A 15,259-nucleotide genomic window follows, 5' to 3' on the forward strand; every position below is an offset into this window, starting at 1 on the left:
ATAATTATTGGAATCCATCCCAGACCTGGATACAGATCAATTGATTCTTGGCGGAGACTTCAATTGTGTTCTGGATCCTAAATGGACTGGTCCAAGCTGATTCAACCACAACAAAAACATGAGAAAGAAATGAAGCCGGACAGACCACCCGGCATCGACCCAGGCACCAGAAACGACAACAGCAAACCCAGCAAAAGAGTTTTAAAAACTGTTCCCATCAGTCGATTGTATAAGGATTACGGTTCACAGATTTAAGATTGTGAACAAGATCTACAGGGGAGATGGGAGGTAGACTTTTATACAGTGAGTGATAATGATATAGAACTCAATGCTTACACACAAAGGTCGATAATCTTCAGGTCCTGGTAACTTGAACAGTGGTGTTAGAAGAATTTGATGTGAGGACTGGTTGTGAGTTTCCTGTCTACGAATCTCTTTCCAAGCCCCTGTGAATGAACAGTAACAAGTCTTACAACACCAGGTTGAAGTCCAACAGGTTTGTTTCAAACACTAGCTTTCGGAGCACTGCTCGTTCCTCAGATGAATTAAGAGGTATGTTCCAGAAACATATATGTAGACAAATTCAAAGATGCAAGACAATGCTTAGAATGTGAGCATTTGCAGTTAATTAAGTCTTTACAGATCCAGAGATAGGTGAAAGAGGTTTACAAAGGCATCACTGTCAGTCCAGAAATAAAATTCAGGCAAGATAAACATTTCTCCCGGTTTGAGTTTGCTGTGTGTAAATCCTCCCCTACTAATCCCCTGTAAAAGGAGTTTCCAAAATTAATCACCGCCAGTCCAGGATAGAAATTCACACCATTCTCTCCTCCTGCTCCCTGGTCCAGGATGATCACTCATGCCCCCCGCTGCACACTGACCCTTTTGTCATCAGCTGTCCCTCGATTTGAGGTGACGTCTACTCAAGAGTTGTGAATTTCTATTCTGGGTCTACATGTGGCTGAACAGAGCCGCAGAGCTTTGAATACATGGGACAGAATGTCTAATAAGACAGTGAAATCCGGAGAGCAGGATTGGCTTCCTTTCCTTTCCATCTCTGCCACCGCTTTCCATCATCAATAAGACACTGGGACTCAAAGACTAATCCAGGTTGATGGACAGGTTGTCTCCATTCTGAACAATGGGGAACAAGCTCCTCCCACTCATTGAAACATCGCCCCGACAAAGATGACAAACGCGCATGCGCCCTGACGCACATCCAATAAAGATGGCGGCTGTTAACCCGAGCCGAACATGAGGAGCTGCAGCTCCGCTCAGTACAAATGGGGTCCCGGAAACTCTTTTCCGAGGTTTGCAGCTTACAACAACTTTACACAACATTTCCGCCCACCCCCGCGATCTCTCGCTCCCTCCATATTGTTAAACGCCTCTCACCAATTTCGGATCTGAAGAAGACGCTCTTCTCCTTCGCTATTACCCACACTGCGCATGCTTCAATCACAGCGGGCCCCGCCCTTCATTCACACCGATTAGTTGGAGGACCAGCTGCTCCCAGTCCCACCCCTCCTCTTCCTATTGGTCCTGAGCTGCCGTCAATCACCTGGGCATTGTGACGGTTCCAGATGGTGAGAGCGGCCACAGGCTCAGGCTGACTGTCCAATAATAACAGTGAGAGTCTCAGTGGGACAATCAGACAATAATAATGGAGATGGGACCCAGAGGGGAAACAGCAAAGGATTCACTTACTTTGAGTGTAAGAAACACATTGTTAGTTCCAATAGGTCAGGCTGCAGTGTGTGAGTGAACACATCATTGGATCCAGTGTAGAATCATAGAATCCCTACAGTGCTGAAAGAGGCCATTTGGCCCAGTGAGTTTACACCGACCCTCTGAAAGATCACCCTACCTTGGCCAAACCCCCACCCTAACCCCGTAACCCCACCCAGGGACAATTTAGCACTGACAATTCACCTAACCTGCACATCATTGGACTTTGGGAGAAAATCTTCGCAGCCACGGGGAGAATGTGCAAACTCCACAAAGACAGTGACCCAAGGTCGGAATCGAACCCAGGTACCTAGTGCTTGAGGCAACACATGCTAACTACCGAGCCACCCCCGTAACTCTGTCATGATTAGGCAATAACCTGCCTGTTATTCCAATTCTGGTGTACGTTACTCTGTCACTATTATTATTATTTTTTTTATTCTCCTCCATTTTCACATTTTCTCCCACATTTACATCCATCAACAATAAACAATAATCAGCAAGATATGTCAGTCCCCATAATAACAACAATGATCCCATCTACCCACCAACCCCCAAACCTCAACCCGCATGTTTGCATAAACAAATGACAAAAATAAATCAGGGATTACCCGTAATCACCCTTAATCTTACACAGCTCCCACCCCCCCACCCCAGGCCTCCAGCTCCTCCCGTCCACTGCCTCTTGTAAAACTCCTCCCCCTACCCTCGGTTCCTTACCCCCCAACTTTCCACCCTGGCTAGACCACTCGGACCCTGTTCTGCCAGGCTCTGATGGCCGCAGCCTCTCCCCCCACCTCACTCCCGTTCACTGGCCGGCACACACCGGCCAGCGTGGAGGCCCCCGCCTGGGTCCCTTTCCCACTTGCCCTTCCCCAGGAAAGCCCAAAGATCCCCTTTTAGCTCACAAACCCCGCCTATCCCCAAAGAACTCTCATTTCGAGTGAGAGTCCCATCCCTTCCCTCGTCCAAATATATACCACCTTGGCTCCTTTAATCTCTACACCCGCGCGCAGTGATACAAAAAAGAAGAAACTACAGTCATGAGGTTACATCGGCACATGGCCATTCCTCAGTTTGTCAGTTCTGCCATAGTCCTTCTGCTTTCGCAAACTCCTCCGCTGCTTCCGCCGTTCCAAAATAAAAGTCCCTGAGCTTGTAAGTCACCCTCAGCTTCGCTGGATATACAATGCCGCACCGCACCTTGCTAATGTACAGTGCTCACTTCACCCGGTTGAAGGCAGCCCGCCTCCTTGCCAGCTCCACCGTAAAGTCCTGGTATACACGTATACCAGTTCCAGCCCACTGCACCACCCGCTTCTGCTTGGCCCAGCTCAGGACCTTCTCCTTCACTCTACCTACGGAAGCACAGAGTCACTGCCCTTGGCGGCTCACTCGCCTTTGGTACAGGCCTCCACGACCGATGAGCCCGATCCAGTTCATATCGGGAGGGGTCCTCCCCCTCTCCCAGTAGTTTTGCCAGCATCGCGGCAAAATACTCAGTCGGCTTCGGCCTTCAACTCCTTCGGGCAGCCCCACAATCCTCAAATTCTGTCGCCTGGATCTGTTTTCCAGGTCTTCCATTTTTCCTCGCAGATTCTTGTTCGTGTCCATCACCTTCCGCATCTCTTTCCCCATCGAGGTAAGTTGATCACCGTGCTGCAATACCGTCTCCTCCACATCCTTCAGCGCCTCCCCTTGCTCTCGCACCTCCGCCACTGCGCTCGCCACCTCCGTCCTCACCGGGGAAACCGTCTCCTCCACCAGCACACTCAAAGCCTCCCTCATCTCCTTCCTCACCGTCTCCATGCATTTCGCAATCTGCGCCAACTGCTTTTCAAATTCCGCAGCCATCACCTTGGTTATTTCTTCAGCCGTAAGCAGTGCGGCCTTCCCTGGTGCTCCAGCCTCCATTTTTCCTGGTGACCCCACGATGACCTTTCCACTCCCCGACGGACCTCCAGCTGGGTTTTTTTCGGCCGTTTTTCTGCTCACCTTCGACATTTTTCTTTGTTCTTTTTTTCCTCCTGTGTCTTCTCAGTGCCTCCTCCGTGCCTTCTCCCTTCTTCTGCCGCCTCCGCGGACCCTGGGACCGGGCTTAAAGCCCCGAAATTGCCGTTCCCGAGCAGGGGCTCTCCATTGTGCGGCCGCCTCCCGCCCGCCGTCACCGGAAGTCTGTCACTATTATTATTAGACAACAACCTATCTGATATTCCAGTTCGGGTGTGTGTTACTCTGTTACTGTTATCATTAGACAATAATAGGAGGGCAAGATGCAAGGTAGCATTGATATTTTGAGGTTTCTGTGTTATAGTGAGTGTCACTGGGAGGTGTGTGATAAAATAGGACTGGAACCATCATGATAAAGGGTGGCACGGTGGCAGTGGCTAGCACAGCTGCCTCACAGATTCGATCCCGGCCCCGGGTCACCGCCATGTGGAGTTTGCACATTCTCCCTGTGTCTCCATGGGTCTCACCCCCACAACCCAAAGATGTGCAGGCTAGGTGGATTGGCCACTCTTTTGAGGTCCACCAACAAAATAGAACCAAGGAAACAAACTTAGGGACAAAGCAAAAAGGGCAGCTCCAGTTAGGGGCACTGCCTGAATGTGACAAAGATCAGCAGAAACTTAAAAAATCTAATGAGAGTGCATTTAAAGGGGTGAATAAAGCACCCCAACCCCTGCGGTACCCACAGGGCATGTGAGGCTATGATGGTGCCCATGGACACTGCATGCTCCCTTTCTAGGGACACCCAGCTGTGAGTGTAGTCGCGGAAAAGGGGCAAACAATCTGGTCAGGTGACCCCCTCGGTCGCCCGCTGCCTGGACCCATAACTGACATGCTTCACCAGGCCCAGAAGCAGGTTCACAAGGAGATAAGTGGCGCTGGTTCGCGAGGTCTTCGGCCCAAGTAGGACTCAGCAAAACAGTCCGTGCTCCCACCCTGGAACACCCACCCAATGGAATCCACTTCCTCCCGGCTGGTGTGTGTGGTCTTCAGTCCGGGAGGGGGCTCAGCAAACACACAGCCCACTCGATCCTCCCTGCGCTGGAACAAGCACACCAGATAGAATATGGAGGGTTTTGTCCTTGCTGAAGGCAGATCTTATCAGTTGGGAGAACTGGGCAGAGCCGGGCCCTCATCCCGGGAGGGGCCCAGCAAACAAGCAGTCCAAAGGGCTTTACTCCCATCTTGTTTTTGAAGTTGCCTCCTTGTTGTTGTCCTTCTCTCCCCTCGCCTTCCTTCTCTCACCTCTCCTTCCTCCAGGCAGCTCAGCAGCATTCAGCACTGGAAACAGGCAGCAAACTGAGCAACGGCAGCAGCAACAGAGAGAGAGAGAGAGCAGCAGCCACTTTTCACCACAGCAACAACCTCACAACACCAAAGTTTGCACAAGGAGTGCCAGCTTCAGACTGGCCATGCTAAATTGCCCCTCAATTGGAAACAAATAATTGGGTCCTCTAAATTTATAATAAATAATAATAATACTCACCTCTGTCACAATTTCAGTGTTTCCAAGTTTACAATCTCCTGCTGCAACCTTCGGCTGGAGAGATATCGGAAGCTTTGGAAGCAGCTGTAAAAGGAAATTACAATGGTCAGAAATGTTAGTTGAGGTTAGAAATTAAGATCAGACAAACATTTATCTTAGTTTGAGTTTACTGGGTGTAAATCCTCTCCTAACCCCCGGTAAAAGGAGTTTCCAAAATCCATCACTCTTCGAGTCCAGGATAGAAGTTCCAAACATTCTTTCCCCCTGTTGCCAGTCCCAGGATTATATAATGTGGGCTATACATGCATTGGAGGCAGTTCAGTGAAGGTTCACTAGTCTGATTCCTGGGATAGGAGAGTTTGTTTTATGGAGCAAGATTGAGCCTGTTTGGTCTGTACCCGGTGGAGTTTAGAAGAATGAGAGGTGATCTTATTGAAACATCTAAGATTCTGAGGGCTTTTGATGAAAGAATATTTTCCCACATGGGGATTCAAGAACTAAGGGGGGCAGTTTAAAGATAAGAATTATCCAATTTGACACTGAGATAAGGAGAAAGGGGCTGGTTTACCACACTGGGCTAAATCACTGGCTTTTAAAGCAGGCCAGCAGCACGGTTCAATTCCCGAACCAGCCTCCTAGAACAGGTGCCAGAATGTGGCGACAAGGGGCTTTTCACAGTAACTTCATTTGAAGCCTACTTGTGACAATAAGCGATTTTCATTTCATTTCATTTTTCAAATGTCTTCTTTCAGAGGGTCATCAGTCTGTGGATAAAAGCAAATTACTGCTTTAAAGCAGATGCTGGAATCTGAAACAAAAACAGAAAATACTGGACAATCTCAGCAGGTCTGACAGTATCAGTGAGTCTGGATGACGCTTTGTCAAAGCTGAGTTTGTGGAATTTTCTTTCCCAGAGAGTAGTGGCACTGGGTCACTGAATAAACTCAAAGTTAAGTTAGTCCTTTTTTATACACTGGGTTGACAAGGTTTTTTGGGGAAGGCAGGAAAATGTAATTCAGGGTACATTGGATGGCAGAGCAGGGTGAATAGCCTACTCCTGCTGCTAATTCTGATGTTATTATTCTTGTTTTTCAGATTGCCACACATGGCAGCAGCACCTTTCCCCTCTGGAGGGGCCTGTCAATCATCGAGACAATGATTTTCTCTCCTGGTCACCAGGATCCGGAAGCACCGCCTCTGTTACGTCATCAAGATGGCCCCTCAGCCGCGCCGCTAAACAAAGATGGCGGCCGTGTAACTGGGCCTGATACCGAATAAAAGCTCCGCAGCTGCAAACGCGGGATTTGCAGGGTCTTATTCCGGCCTTGTGACCAGCAGGAGGTGTTTATGAAGCCTTCACTCCCTCCCCACCCCGACTCCCGGCCCCATTCCTCCCTCCGCCTCACCAACTCTCATCGCCCGAAACGGCCGCTCCCGCACTCGCGGACCTCCGAGCAAAGTGACACTGCGCATGCTCCAGATACGCCCAGCATTGCGACTGCGCACTGGGCTCCTGTGGAGTGACTCGGGCACATTCACAGTCGCAGGGAATGTTGGGTAATAGCCGCACCATTGACATCGCAAGCAGCTAATACAAAATAACGTGATTACCAATAAAATAATCAAACAAATTATCAATGCATATTCTGCTATTCTTCATTTCTCAAAATGATTAAATGCTGCTCTCCTGTGGAACAGTGCAGAACTTAAGGTTTTTTTCCCCAATGGGTCCTTTTTCTCCTCCCCAGAAGATGCAAATTCTTGTTGGGTTCAATCCCAGAATCAGTAATTCCTCCATATTCTTCCCTCTTGCTCGTGATACTGAATGTTTAGTGTTATCTAAAATGATCCAGCACTGATGGAAGTCACCCGCACACCATGTCTGTACTGACTCTGTACAAGAGCTACCACTTTTCCTGGTTAAATTCAATTTGCCACTGTTCTGCCCATATAACCAGCCCATCTGTATCATCACATAATTTAAGGCTTTTGCCTCGCTAGTTTCCACACCAACAATTTTCCATCTGCAAACTTATCGATTGTACCTTCACATATTTCAAATCCTCGATTTTATATATAATTACGATTGATGGCTGAGGATGCACGAGGTCTCCATCAACACCTGAACCTGTGTTTCCTTCCTGTGAGACAATCAAAAGCTTTAATAACTCTGGAGAAACAATGCTGTAAAAGCTGGTGTTCTGGCCAAGACTAATAACTGGGTGCTGCCTTGCCTGTCTCTGAATGTACTCCACTCCTGCCTCTTCACTCCCCACTTATGTAATAAACATTGACCGTAATGACTGGCAAGAGTTTGCTGCCAATCAGTCACTATCATGACAGCGTGCCCATCAAACTGCATCACTAGGACGGCACAATAGCACAGTGGTTAGCACTGTTGCTTCACAGCTCCAGTGTCCCAGGTTTGATTCCCGCTTGGGTCACTGTCTGTGCAGAGTCTGTACGTTCTCCCCGAAAGACTTGCTTGTTAGGTGAATTGGTCATTCTGAATTCACCCGAACAGGCGCCGGAGACTGGCGACTAGGGGATATTCACAGTAACTTCATTGCAGTGATAATGTAAGCCTACTTGTGACAATAATAAATATTATTATTATTATTACTTTTGAATTCCAATGCCTCAATGAAGAGGCAGAGAGGGATCTCTGCCAAAGATCTGCGGGTCGAGAAACACCTTTGCCAATCTCAGAAAGACCACACAAGAAAACACATGACCCTGAGTAGATGTCACCCTCGAAATGAGGTACAGCCGACAACCTAACAACAGAGGAGGAGCAGGTCATGAAGGTGTCTTTCAACAAGTTCTAGCACTGTTCTAGCTCTTGGGTTTATGTTGGGCATCGGGTAGGCTTTGCTTTTTGCTTCAACAACAGATGTCATCGCTGCTGAGTGGGTCTCAAACCAGTCTTTGTTGTGGGTTCCACCTTTACCAAATGTTGCTGCTGCTGTGTCAGAAATGATTCAACTCAGTGACTTCCAAACTTCATCGGTAACAATGTTGATTGATTACGTTTCTATTGATGAGCCTGTAAAATATTTTACGGTTTGATTTCATGTTGATAATTTAGTTTCATAATGCTGGTGTCACAGGGAAGAATGTGTAAGTCAGAAAGAATTGTCAGCAATGATTGATCAGCATTTTCCAATTGGAGAACAGTAGAATGTTTCAGAAACTGAATTATAGATTTTGCACCAAAAACTATTTAAGATGAAAGTAAAAGTTCATAACGCTATTGCAAGTGTGTTCCTGGGAAATATCTTGAATAAAGAGGAAAGATGTTTTTAAAAAGAGACACTGCAGCCCCAAAAATCAGTGACGAATCCAGAATGTTAAACTGCAGCCAGTTATACGGGTTGTTGACATCAGCAGAAATAACCAAATATTGTAAGACCATCAATCTTGTATGTGATTAACAGCAGCAATAACAGCAGGGAAGCTAAACTAAATTTAAAAATTACGCATTGTTAAACCAATTAAACATAATTACTTAATTACTTAATTATAATTTAGAAGAGTATCTAAGCCAGAGATCGGAGAGTACTGTATTTAGCTTTCACATTTATAGTAGAAATCCAGTGCTAGGAAACATATAGTTAACAGTAACGTTTTTTAAAAACTTTTAAATTTAAGTTACTAATTAATTGACGCAATGTCAATTAGAGGGGTGCAGTGCTCTGACTGTGAGATGTGGCAGGTCCAGGAGGCGTCCAGCGTCCCGGATGGCTTCATCTGCAGAAAGTGCACCCAACTGGAGCTCCTCACAGACTGCATCGTTCGGTTGGAGCAGCAGTTGGATGCACTTAGGAGCATGCAGGTGACTGAAAGCGTCATAGATAGCAGTTATATAAATGTGGTCACACCCAAGGTGCAGGGAGAGAAATGGGTGACCACCAGAAAGGGCAGGCAGTCAGTGCAGGGATCCCCTGTGGTTGTCCCCCTCTCGAACCCTCTTTGGATACTGTCGGGGGGGATAGCCTATCAGGGGAAAACAGCAGCAGCCAGAGCAGTGGCAGCACGGCTGGCTCTGCTGTTCAGAAGGGAGGGTCAAAGCACAGAAGAGCAATAGTCAAAGGGGACTCCATAGTCACGGGCACAGATAGGCGCTTTTGTGGACGTGAAAGAGACTCCAGGATGGTATGTTGCCTACCTGGTGCCAGGGTCTAGGATGTCTCCGAACGGGTAGCAGGCATCCTGAATGGGGAGGGCAAACAGGCAGAGGTCGTTGTACATATTGGTACTAACAACATAGGCAGGAAGGGGCATGATGTCTTGCAGCAGGTTTTCAGGGAGCTCAGCAGAAAGTTAAAAGACAGGACCTCTCGGGTTGTAATCTCGGGATTACTCCCTGTGCCACGTGCCAGTGAGGCTAGAAATAGGAAGATAGAGCAGCTAAACACGTGGCTAAACAGCTGGTGTAGGAGGGAGGGTTTCCATTATCTGGACCACTGGGAGCTCTTCCGGGGCAGGTGTGACCTGGATAAGAAGGACGGATTGCATCTAAACTGGAGAGGCATAAATATCCTGGCCACGGGGTTTGCTGGTGTCACACAGAAGGGTTTTAACTAGTATGGCAAGGGGGTGGGCACCGGAGCAATAGGTCAGAAGGTGAAAGCATCGAGGGAGAACTAGGGAATAGGGACAGTGTGGCTCTGAGGCAGAACAGACAGGGAGATGTTGCTGAACACAGCGGGTCTGGTGGCCTGAAGTGCATATGTTTTAATGCAAGAAGTATTACGGGTAAGGCAGATGAATTTAGAGCTTGGATTAGTACTTGGAACTATGATGTTGTTGCCATTACAGAGACCTGGTTGAGGGAAGGGGAGGATTGGCAGCTAAATGTTCAGGATTTAGATGTTTCAGGTGGGATAGAGAGGAATGTAAAAGGGGTGGTGCAGTTGCGCTACTGGTTAGGAAGCATATCACAGCTGAACTGCGGGAGGACACCTCAGAGGGCAGTGAGGCTATATGGGTAGAGATCAGGAATAAGAAGGGTGCAGTCACAATGTTGGGGGTTTACTACAGGCCTCCCAACAGCTAGCAGGAGATAGAGGAGCAGATAGGTAGACAGATTTTGGAAAAGAGTAAAAACAACAGGGTTGTTGCGATGGGAGACTTCAACTTCCCCAATATTGACTGGGACTCACTTAGTGCCAGGGGCTTAGACGGGGCAGAGTTTGTAAGGAGCACCCAGGAGCATTTAGGGAACAGTGACCACTATTCAGTAAGTTTAAAAGTGCTGGTGGACAAGGATAAGAGTGGTCCGAGGGTGAATGTGCTAAATTGGGGAAAGGCTAATTATACCAATATTAGGCGGGAACTGAAGAACCTAGATTGGGAGTGGATGTTTCAGGGTCAATCAACATCTGACATGAGGGAGGCTTTCAAGTGTCAGTTGAAAGGGATTCAGGATCGGCAGGTTCCTTGGGTTGGAGGACAGATGTGGGAGGTGCTCAGTAAGTCCGGCGAACCATGTCCCTATGTTTTGGTCATGCCCGACACTGGAGGGGTTCTGGACGGGAGTTGTCAGAACATTATCTAAGGTGGTGAAAGTCCGGGTCAAGCCAAGCTGGTGGTTAGCACTATTTGGAGTAGTGGATGGGCAGGGAGTGCAGGAGGCGAAAGAGGCCGGCATTCTGGCCTTTGCGTCCCTAGTAGACTGGCGAAGGATCTTGCTAATCCAGGAGGGCTTCTTAAAACAATATGTGGACAGTCCAACTAGGGAAGGGGCGGTACTGGACCTGGTATTGGGGAATGAGCCCGGCCATGTGGTAGATGTTTCAGTAGGGGAGCATTTCGGGAACAGTGACCACAATTCAGGAAGTTTTAAAGTGCTGGTGGACAAGGATAAGAGTGGTCCTAGGATGAATGTGCTAAATTGGGGGAAGGCTAATTATAACAATATTAGGCGGGAACTGAAGAACATAGATTGGGGGCGGATGTTTGAGGGCAAATCAACATCTGACATGTGGGAGGCTTTCAAGTGTCAGTTGAAAGGAATTCAGGACTGGCATGTTCCTATGAGGAAGAAGGATAAATATGGCATATTTCGGGAATCTTGGATAACGAGAGATATTGTAGGCTTCGTCAAAAAGAAAAAGGAGGCATTTGTCAGGACTAGAAGGCTGGGAACAGACAAAGCCTGTGTGGAATATAAGTAAAGTAGGAAGGAACTTAAGCAATAAGTCAGGAGGGCTAGAAGGGGGCACGAAAAGTCATTGGCAAAGAGGTTAAGGAAAATCCCAAGTACATAAAAAGCAAGAGGGTGGCCAGGAAAAGGGTTGGCCCACTGAAGGATAGGCAAGGGAATCTATGTGTGGAGCCGGAGGAAATGGGCGAGGTACTAAGTGAATACTTTGCATCAGTATTCACCAAAGAGAAGGAATTAGTGGATGTTGAGTTTGGAGAAGGGTGTGTCGATAGCCTGGGTCACATTGAGATCCAAAAAGACGAGGTGTTGGGCGTCTTGAAAAATATTGAGGTAGATAAGTCCCCAGGGCCAGATGGGATCTACCGCAGAATACTGAAGGAGGCTAGAGAGGAAATTGCTGAGGCCTTGACAGAAATGTTTGGATCCTCACAGTCTTCAGGTGATGTCCCGGAGGACTGGAGAATAGCCAATGTTGTTCCTTTGTTTAAGAAGGGTAGCAATGATAATCCAGGGAACTGCAGGCCGGTGAGCGTTATGTCCCAGTGTGACTGCGTCAATGATTTTCCAGCTGAGATGAACATTTGAACCGTTTCCCACAGTCCCCACATTTCCACACTTTCTCCATGGTGCCGGTGTCCTTGTGTCTCTCCAGGTTGGATGATCAGTTGAAACCTTGTCCACACAGGACACGTGCATGGTGTCTCCCTGCTGTGAATGGTGTGATTCTTTTTTAGGCTGTATAACTGGTTAGTTATTTCCACAGTCTGTTCACTGGATCAGACAGATGGGTGACTGCTATAAAGGGCAGGCAGGGAGTGCAGGAATCCCCTATGGCTGTTCCCCTCTCTAACAGGTATACCGTTTTGGATACTGTTGGGGAGGGATAGCCCAGTGGGGAAAACAACAACAGCAGCCTGAACAGTGGCTCTGCTGCTCAGCAGGGGAGGGCAAAGTGCAGGAGATCGATAGCTATAGGGGACTCGAGAGGAAGGGGCACAGACAGGCGCTTATGTGGCAGGAAAGAGACTCCAGGATGGTATGTTGCCTCCCTGGTGCCAGGGTCCAGGATGTCTCTGAGCGAACACAGGACATCCTGAAGGGGGAGGGTGAACAGCCACTGGGATCTCCTCGGGGCAGGTGTGACCTGTACAAGAAGGACGTGTTGCATCTAAACTGGAGGGGCACCAATATCCTGGTTGGGAGGTTTGCTAGAGTCATTCGGGAGGATTTAAACTGGTATCGCAGGGGGATGGGAACCAGAGCGCTAGCGTAGAAGGTGTAATAACTGAAGGGGAATTGGAGAACAGAAATAAGAGAACCACATCACCCTGTCTGCTCAAACATAGTGGTTTGAAGAGTATTTGTTTCAACGCCAGAAGTATAGCGGGGAGATCGAGGTACTTAGAGCATTTATTAGTACTTGGAATTACGATGTTGTGGCTATCACAGAAACATGTTTAAAGGAAAGGTAAGATTTGCAGCTGAACATTGGAGGATAGAGATGCTCCAGGAGAGATAGAGGGGGATGTAAAAGGGGTGGGGGAGTAGCATTACTGGTTAAGGAGAATATTATTATATTATGATGTGAAATATTCCGTAAATGGCAAGACTCCTAGGAATATAGAAAGCCAGAGAGATCTGTGTGTGCATGTGCACAGATCTTTGAAGTTCACAGCACAAATGGACAAGGTGCTCAAGAAAGCATACGGAATGCTTGCCTTCATTGGACAGGGCATCAAATATAAAAACTGGCAAGTCATGCTACAGTTGTATAGAACCTTGTTAAGGTTGCACTTGGAATATTGTCCACAATTCTGGTCGCCACAGTACCAGAAGGATGTGGAGGCTTTGGAGAGGGTGCAGAGGAGGTTTACCAGTGTGTTGCCTAGACTGGAGGGTGTTAGCGATGTGGAGAGGCTGAATAGACTCGGACTGTTTTCATTAGAACGGCGGAGGTTAAGTGGTGACCTGATAGAGGTCGACAAGAGTAAGAGGGGCATAGACAGAATGGATGGGCAGGCACTCTTTCCTAGGGTGGAGGGGTCAGTCACCAGGGGACATAGGTTTAAGGTCCCTGGGGCAAAGTTTAGAGGAGATGTGCAAGGCAGTTTATTTTACGCAGAGGGTGGTGAGTGCCTGGAATGCATTGCCACGGGGTGGTTGTGGAAGCAGGTACATTAACGGCGTTCAAAAGGCATCTTGACAAAGTCATGGATAGGATGGGTATAGAGGGATACGACACAAGGAAGCGCTGAGGGTTTCGGCAAAGGTTGGCATTATGACCCGTACAGGCTTGGAGGGGCGAAGGGCCAGTTCCTGTGCTGTATTGTTCTTTGTTCAAAGACCCTGTTCAATGTGGGAGAAACAGTTCACGTGTTCGGAATGTGGATGACGTTTTAGCTGATGGTCTGACCTTTCGAATGATATGTAGTCACGCTGGAAGAAACCTTGGAAATCTGGGGATTATGGAATAGATTTAATCAGACCTGGAGATTCATCAACCTGTTCACACTGAGGAGTGACCGTTAATGTTCTCTGTGTGTGGGAAGGGATTCACTCAGTTCACCAGCCTCACTTCTTCATGGTCAATCTGTACTGGACTGTTATCAAGTGCAATGTATCTTTCCTGAGGTTTGGTGCCCAGTACGGAACACAGTTCATGCAGGAATTTCTCTAATCTGTGATTTACAAGGACACATTCTTGGTTCCCAGCAGTTAAGTTTCTTCGGTAATTTCCTCATTTTCCCTAAACTACCCTGCCTATTAATTCTATTATTTCTGATAATTCCATTACTGTAGCTATAAACATCACACATTAGAATTTAATCTGTTCCATTATGCACTCTGGTTTAAGTTTATGTTGAGGTTAATAACAAACAAACTCTGTCCTCTCCCCGATCCGATTAGAGTTTCCAATGGGACGATTCTGTGGAATAGAATGTCTGATCAGTGTTTCCATGGTGATCTGTCTGCAGTGAAGCACCTGCTTGAGTTTCTAACTCAGACTAAACTTCTCTCTCCCATAACACACATTATATCAGACATTTGATGTCAATGTATTTCAGCCATGTTATGTTAATGTCTCCAAAACCCTAAAACGAGTTCAGATACATAAACTTTGAAATGTGGGAGGACAAGTTGATAAAGTGTTTAAAAAACACATGGGATCCAAGGTTTTATAATTCTGGGTGTGGAGTACAAAAGGACAGAGGTCATGTAAACCTGTACAAATCATTGGCTCGGCTGCAGTTAGAATATTAGATCAGCTTTTGGGGATCTCACATCAGGAAGGATGTCAAGGCCATGGAGAGGGTGCAGAAGAGATTCATTGAGATGATCCCAGGGAAGAGAGGCTTTAGTTATCAGGTGAGATGAGAGAAACTGGGGCTCTTTTCATTCGAACAGAGGCTGACTGGAGATCAGAGGGAGGGGGTTCGATTCCGGCCTTGGGTGACAGTGTCGAGTTTGCACTTCCTCCCCGTGTCTACGTGGGTTTCCTCCGGGTGCTCCAGTTTCCTCCCACAGTCCAAAGATGCACAGGTTAGATGGATGAGTACCAAGTGCCAGCTTGAACCATTCTCCAATCAGTTACAGCACAGCTCCCCCTACATTGTCCCATGAAACACTCCCAAGGCTGATAAAGTATGGTGTTAGATACAGAGTAAATCTCCCTCGATGCTGTCCCCATCAAACACTCCCACGATAGGTATAGCACAAGGTTAGATACAAAGTATATCCTCCTCTGCACTGTCCCCATCAAACACTCCCAGGCCAGGTGCAGCACGGGGTTAGATACAGAGTAAAGCTCCAGTTCCTCTCTATCACCAAACACTGCTAGGTGCAGATACACAGGCAGGTTCGCAAAA

The 15,259-nt window shown here is 47.6% G+C and overlaps 2 protein-coding genes across 3 annotated transcripts in view; both read right to left on the minus strand.

Moving 5' to 3' along the window:
- LOC140418745 (uncharacterized) overlaps positions 1 to 6,854 on the minus strand; it is a 362,902-nt gene extending 356,048 nt beyond the window's left edge. The window contains exons 1-3 of one of the 2 annotated variants that reach the window (XM_072502345.1): positions 6,631 to 6,854; positions 5,225 to 5,308; positions 337 to 446 (exon numbers count right to left, since the gene is read on the minus strand). The gene's annotated coding sequence lies outside the window, so the exon portion shown is untranslated. Of the gene's footprint in view, positions 1 to 336; positions 447 to 5,224; positions 5,309 to 5,416; positions 6,251 to 6,630 lie in introns of those variants that run through there. The other variant, XM_072502346.1, reaches the window with a different exon arrangement.
- LOC140417761 (uncharacterized) overlaps positions 1 to 15,259 on the minus strand; it is a 35,376-nt gene that overhangs the window by 6,793 nt on the left and 13,324 nt on the right. The window contains exons 3-5 of the mRNA XM_072501232.1: positions 13,268 to 13,361; positions 7,270 to 7,365; positions 5,225 to 5,308 (exon numbers count right to left, since the gene is read on the minus strand). Coding sequence (XP_072357333.1) covers positions 5,225 to 5,308; positions 7,270 to 7,365; positions 13,268 to 13,361 — 274 coding nt within the window. The remainder of the gene's footprint in view (positions 1 to 5,224; positions 5,309 to 7,269; positions 7,366 to 13,267; positions 13,362 to 15,259) is intronic.

This window comes from Scyliorhinus torazame, chromosome 5 (genome assembly GCF_047496885.1).
Source record: "Scyliorhinus torazame isolate Kashiwa2021f chromosome 5, sScyTor2.1, whole genome shotgun sequence".
NCBI classification, from domain to species: domain Eukaryota; kingdom Metazoa; phylum Chordata; class Chondrichthyes; order Carcharhiniformes; family Scyliorhinidae; genus Scyliorhinus; species Scyliorhinus torazame.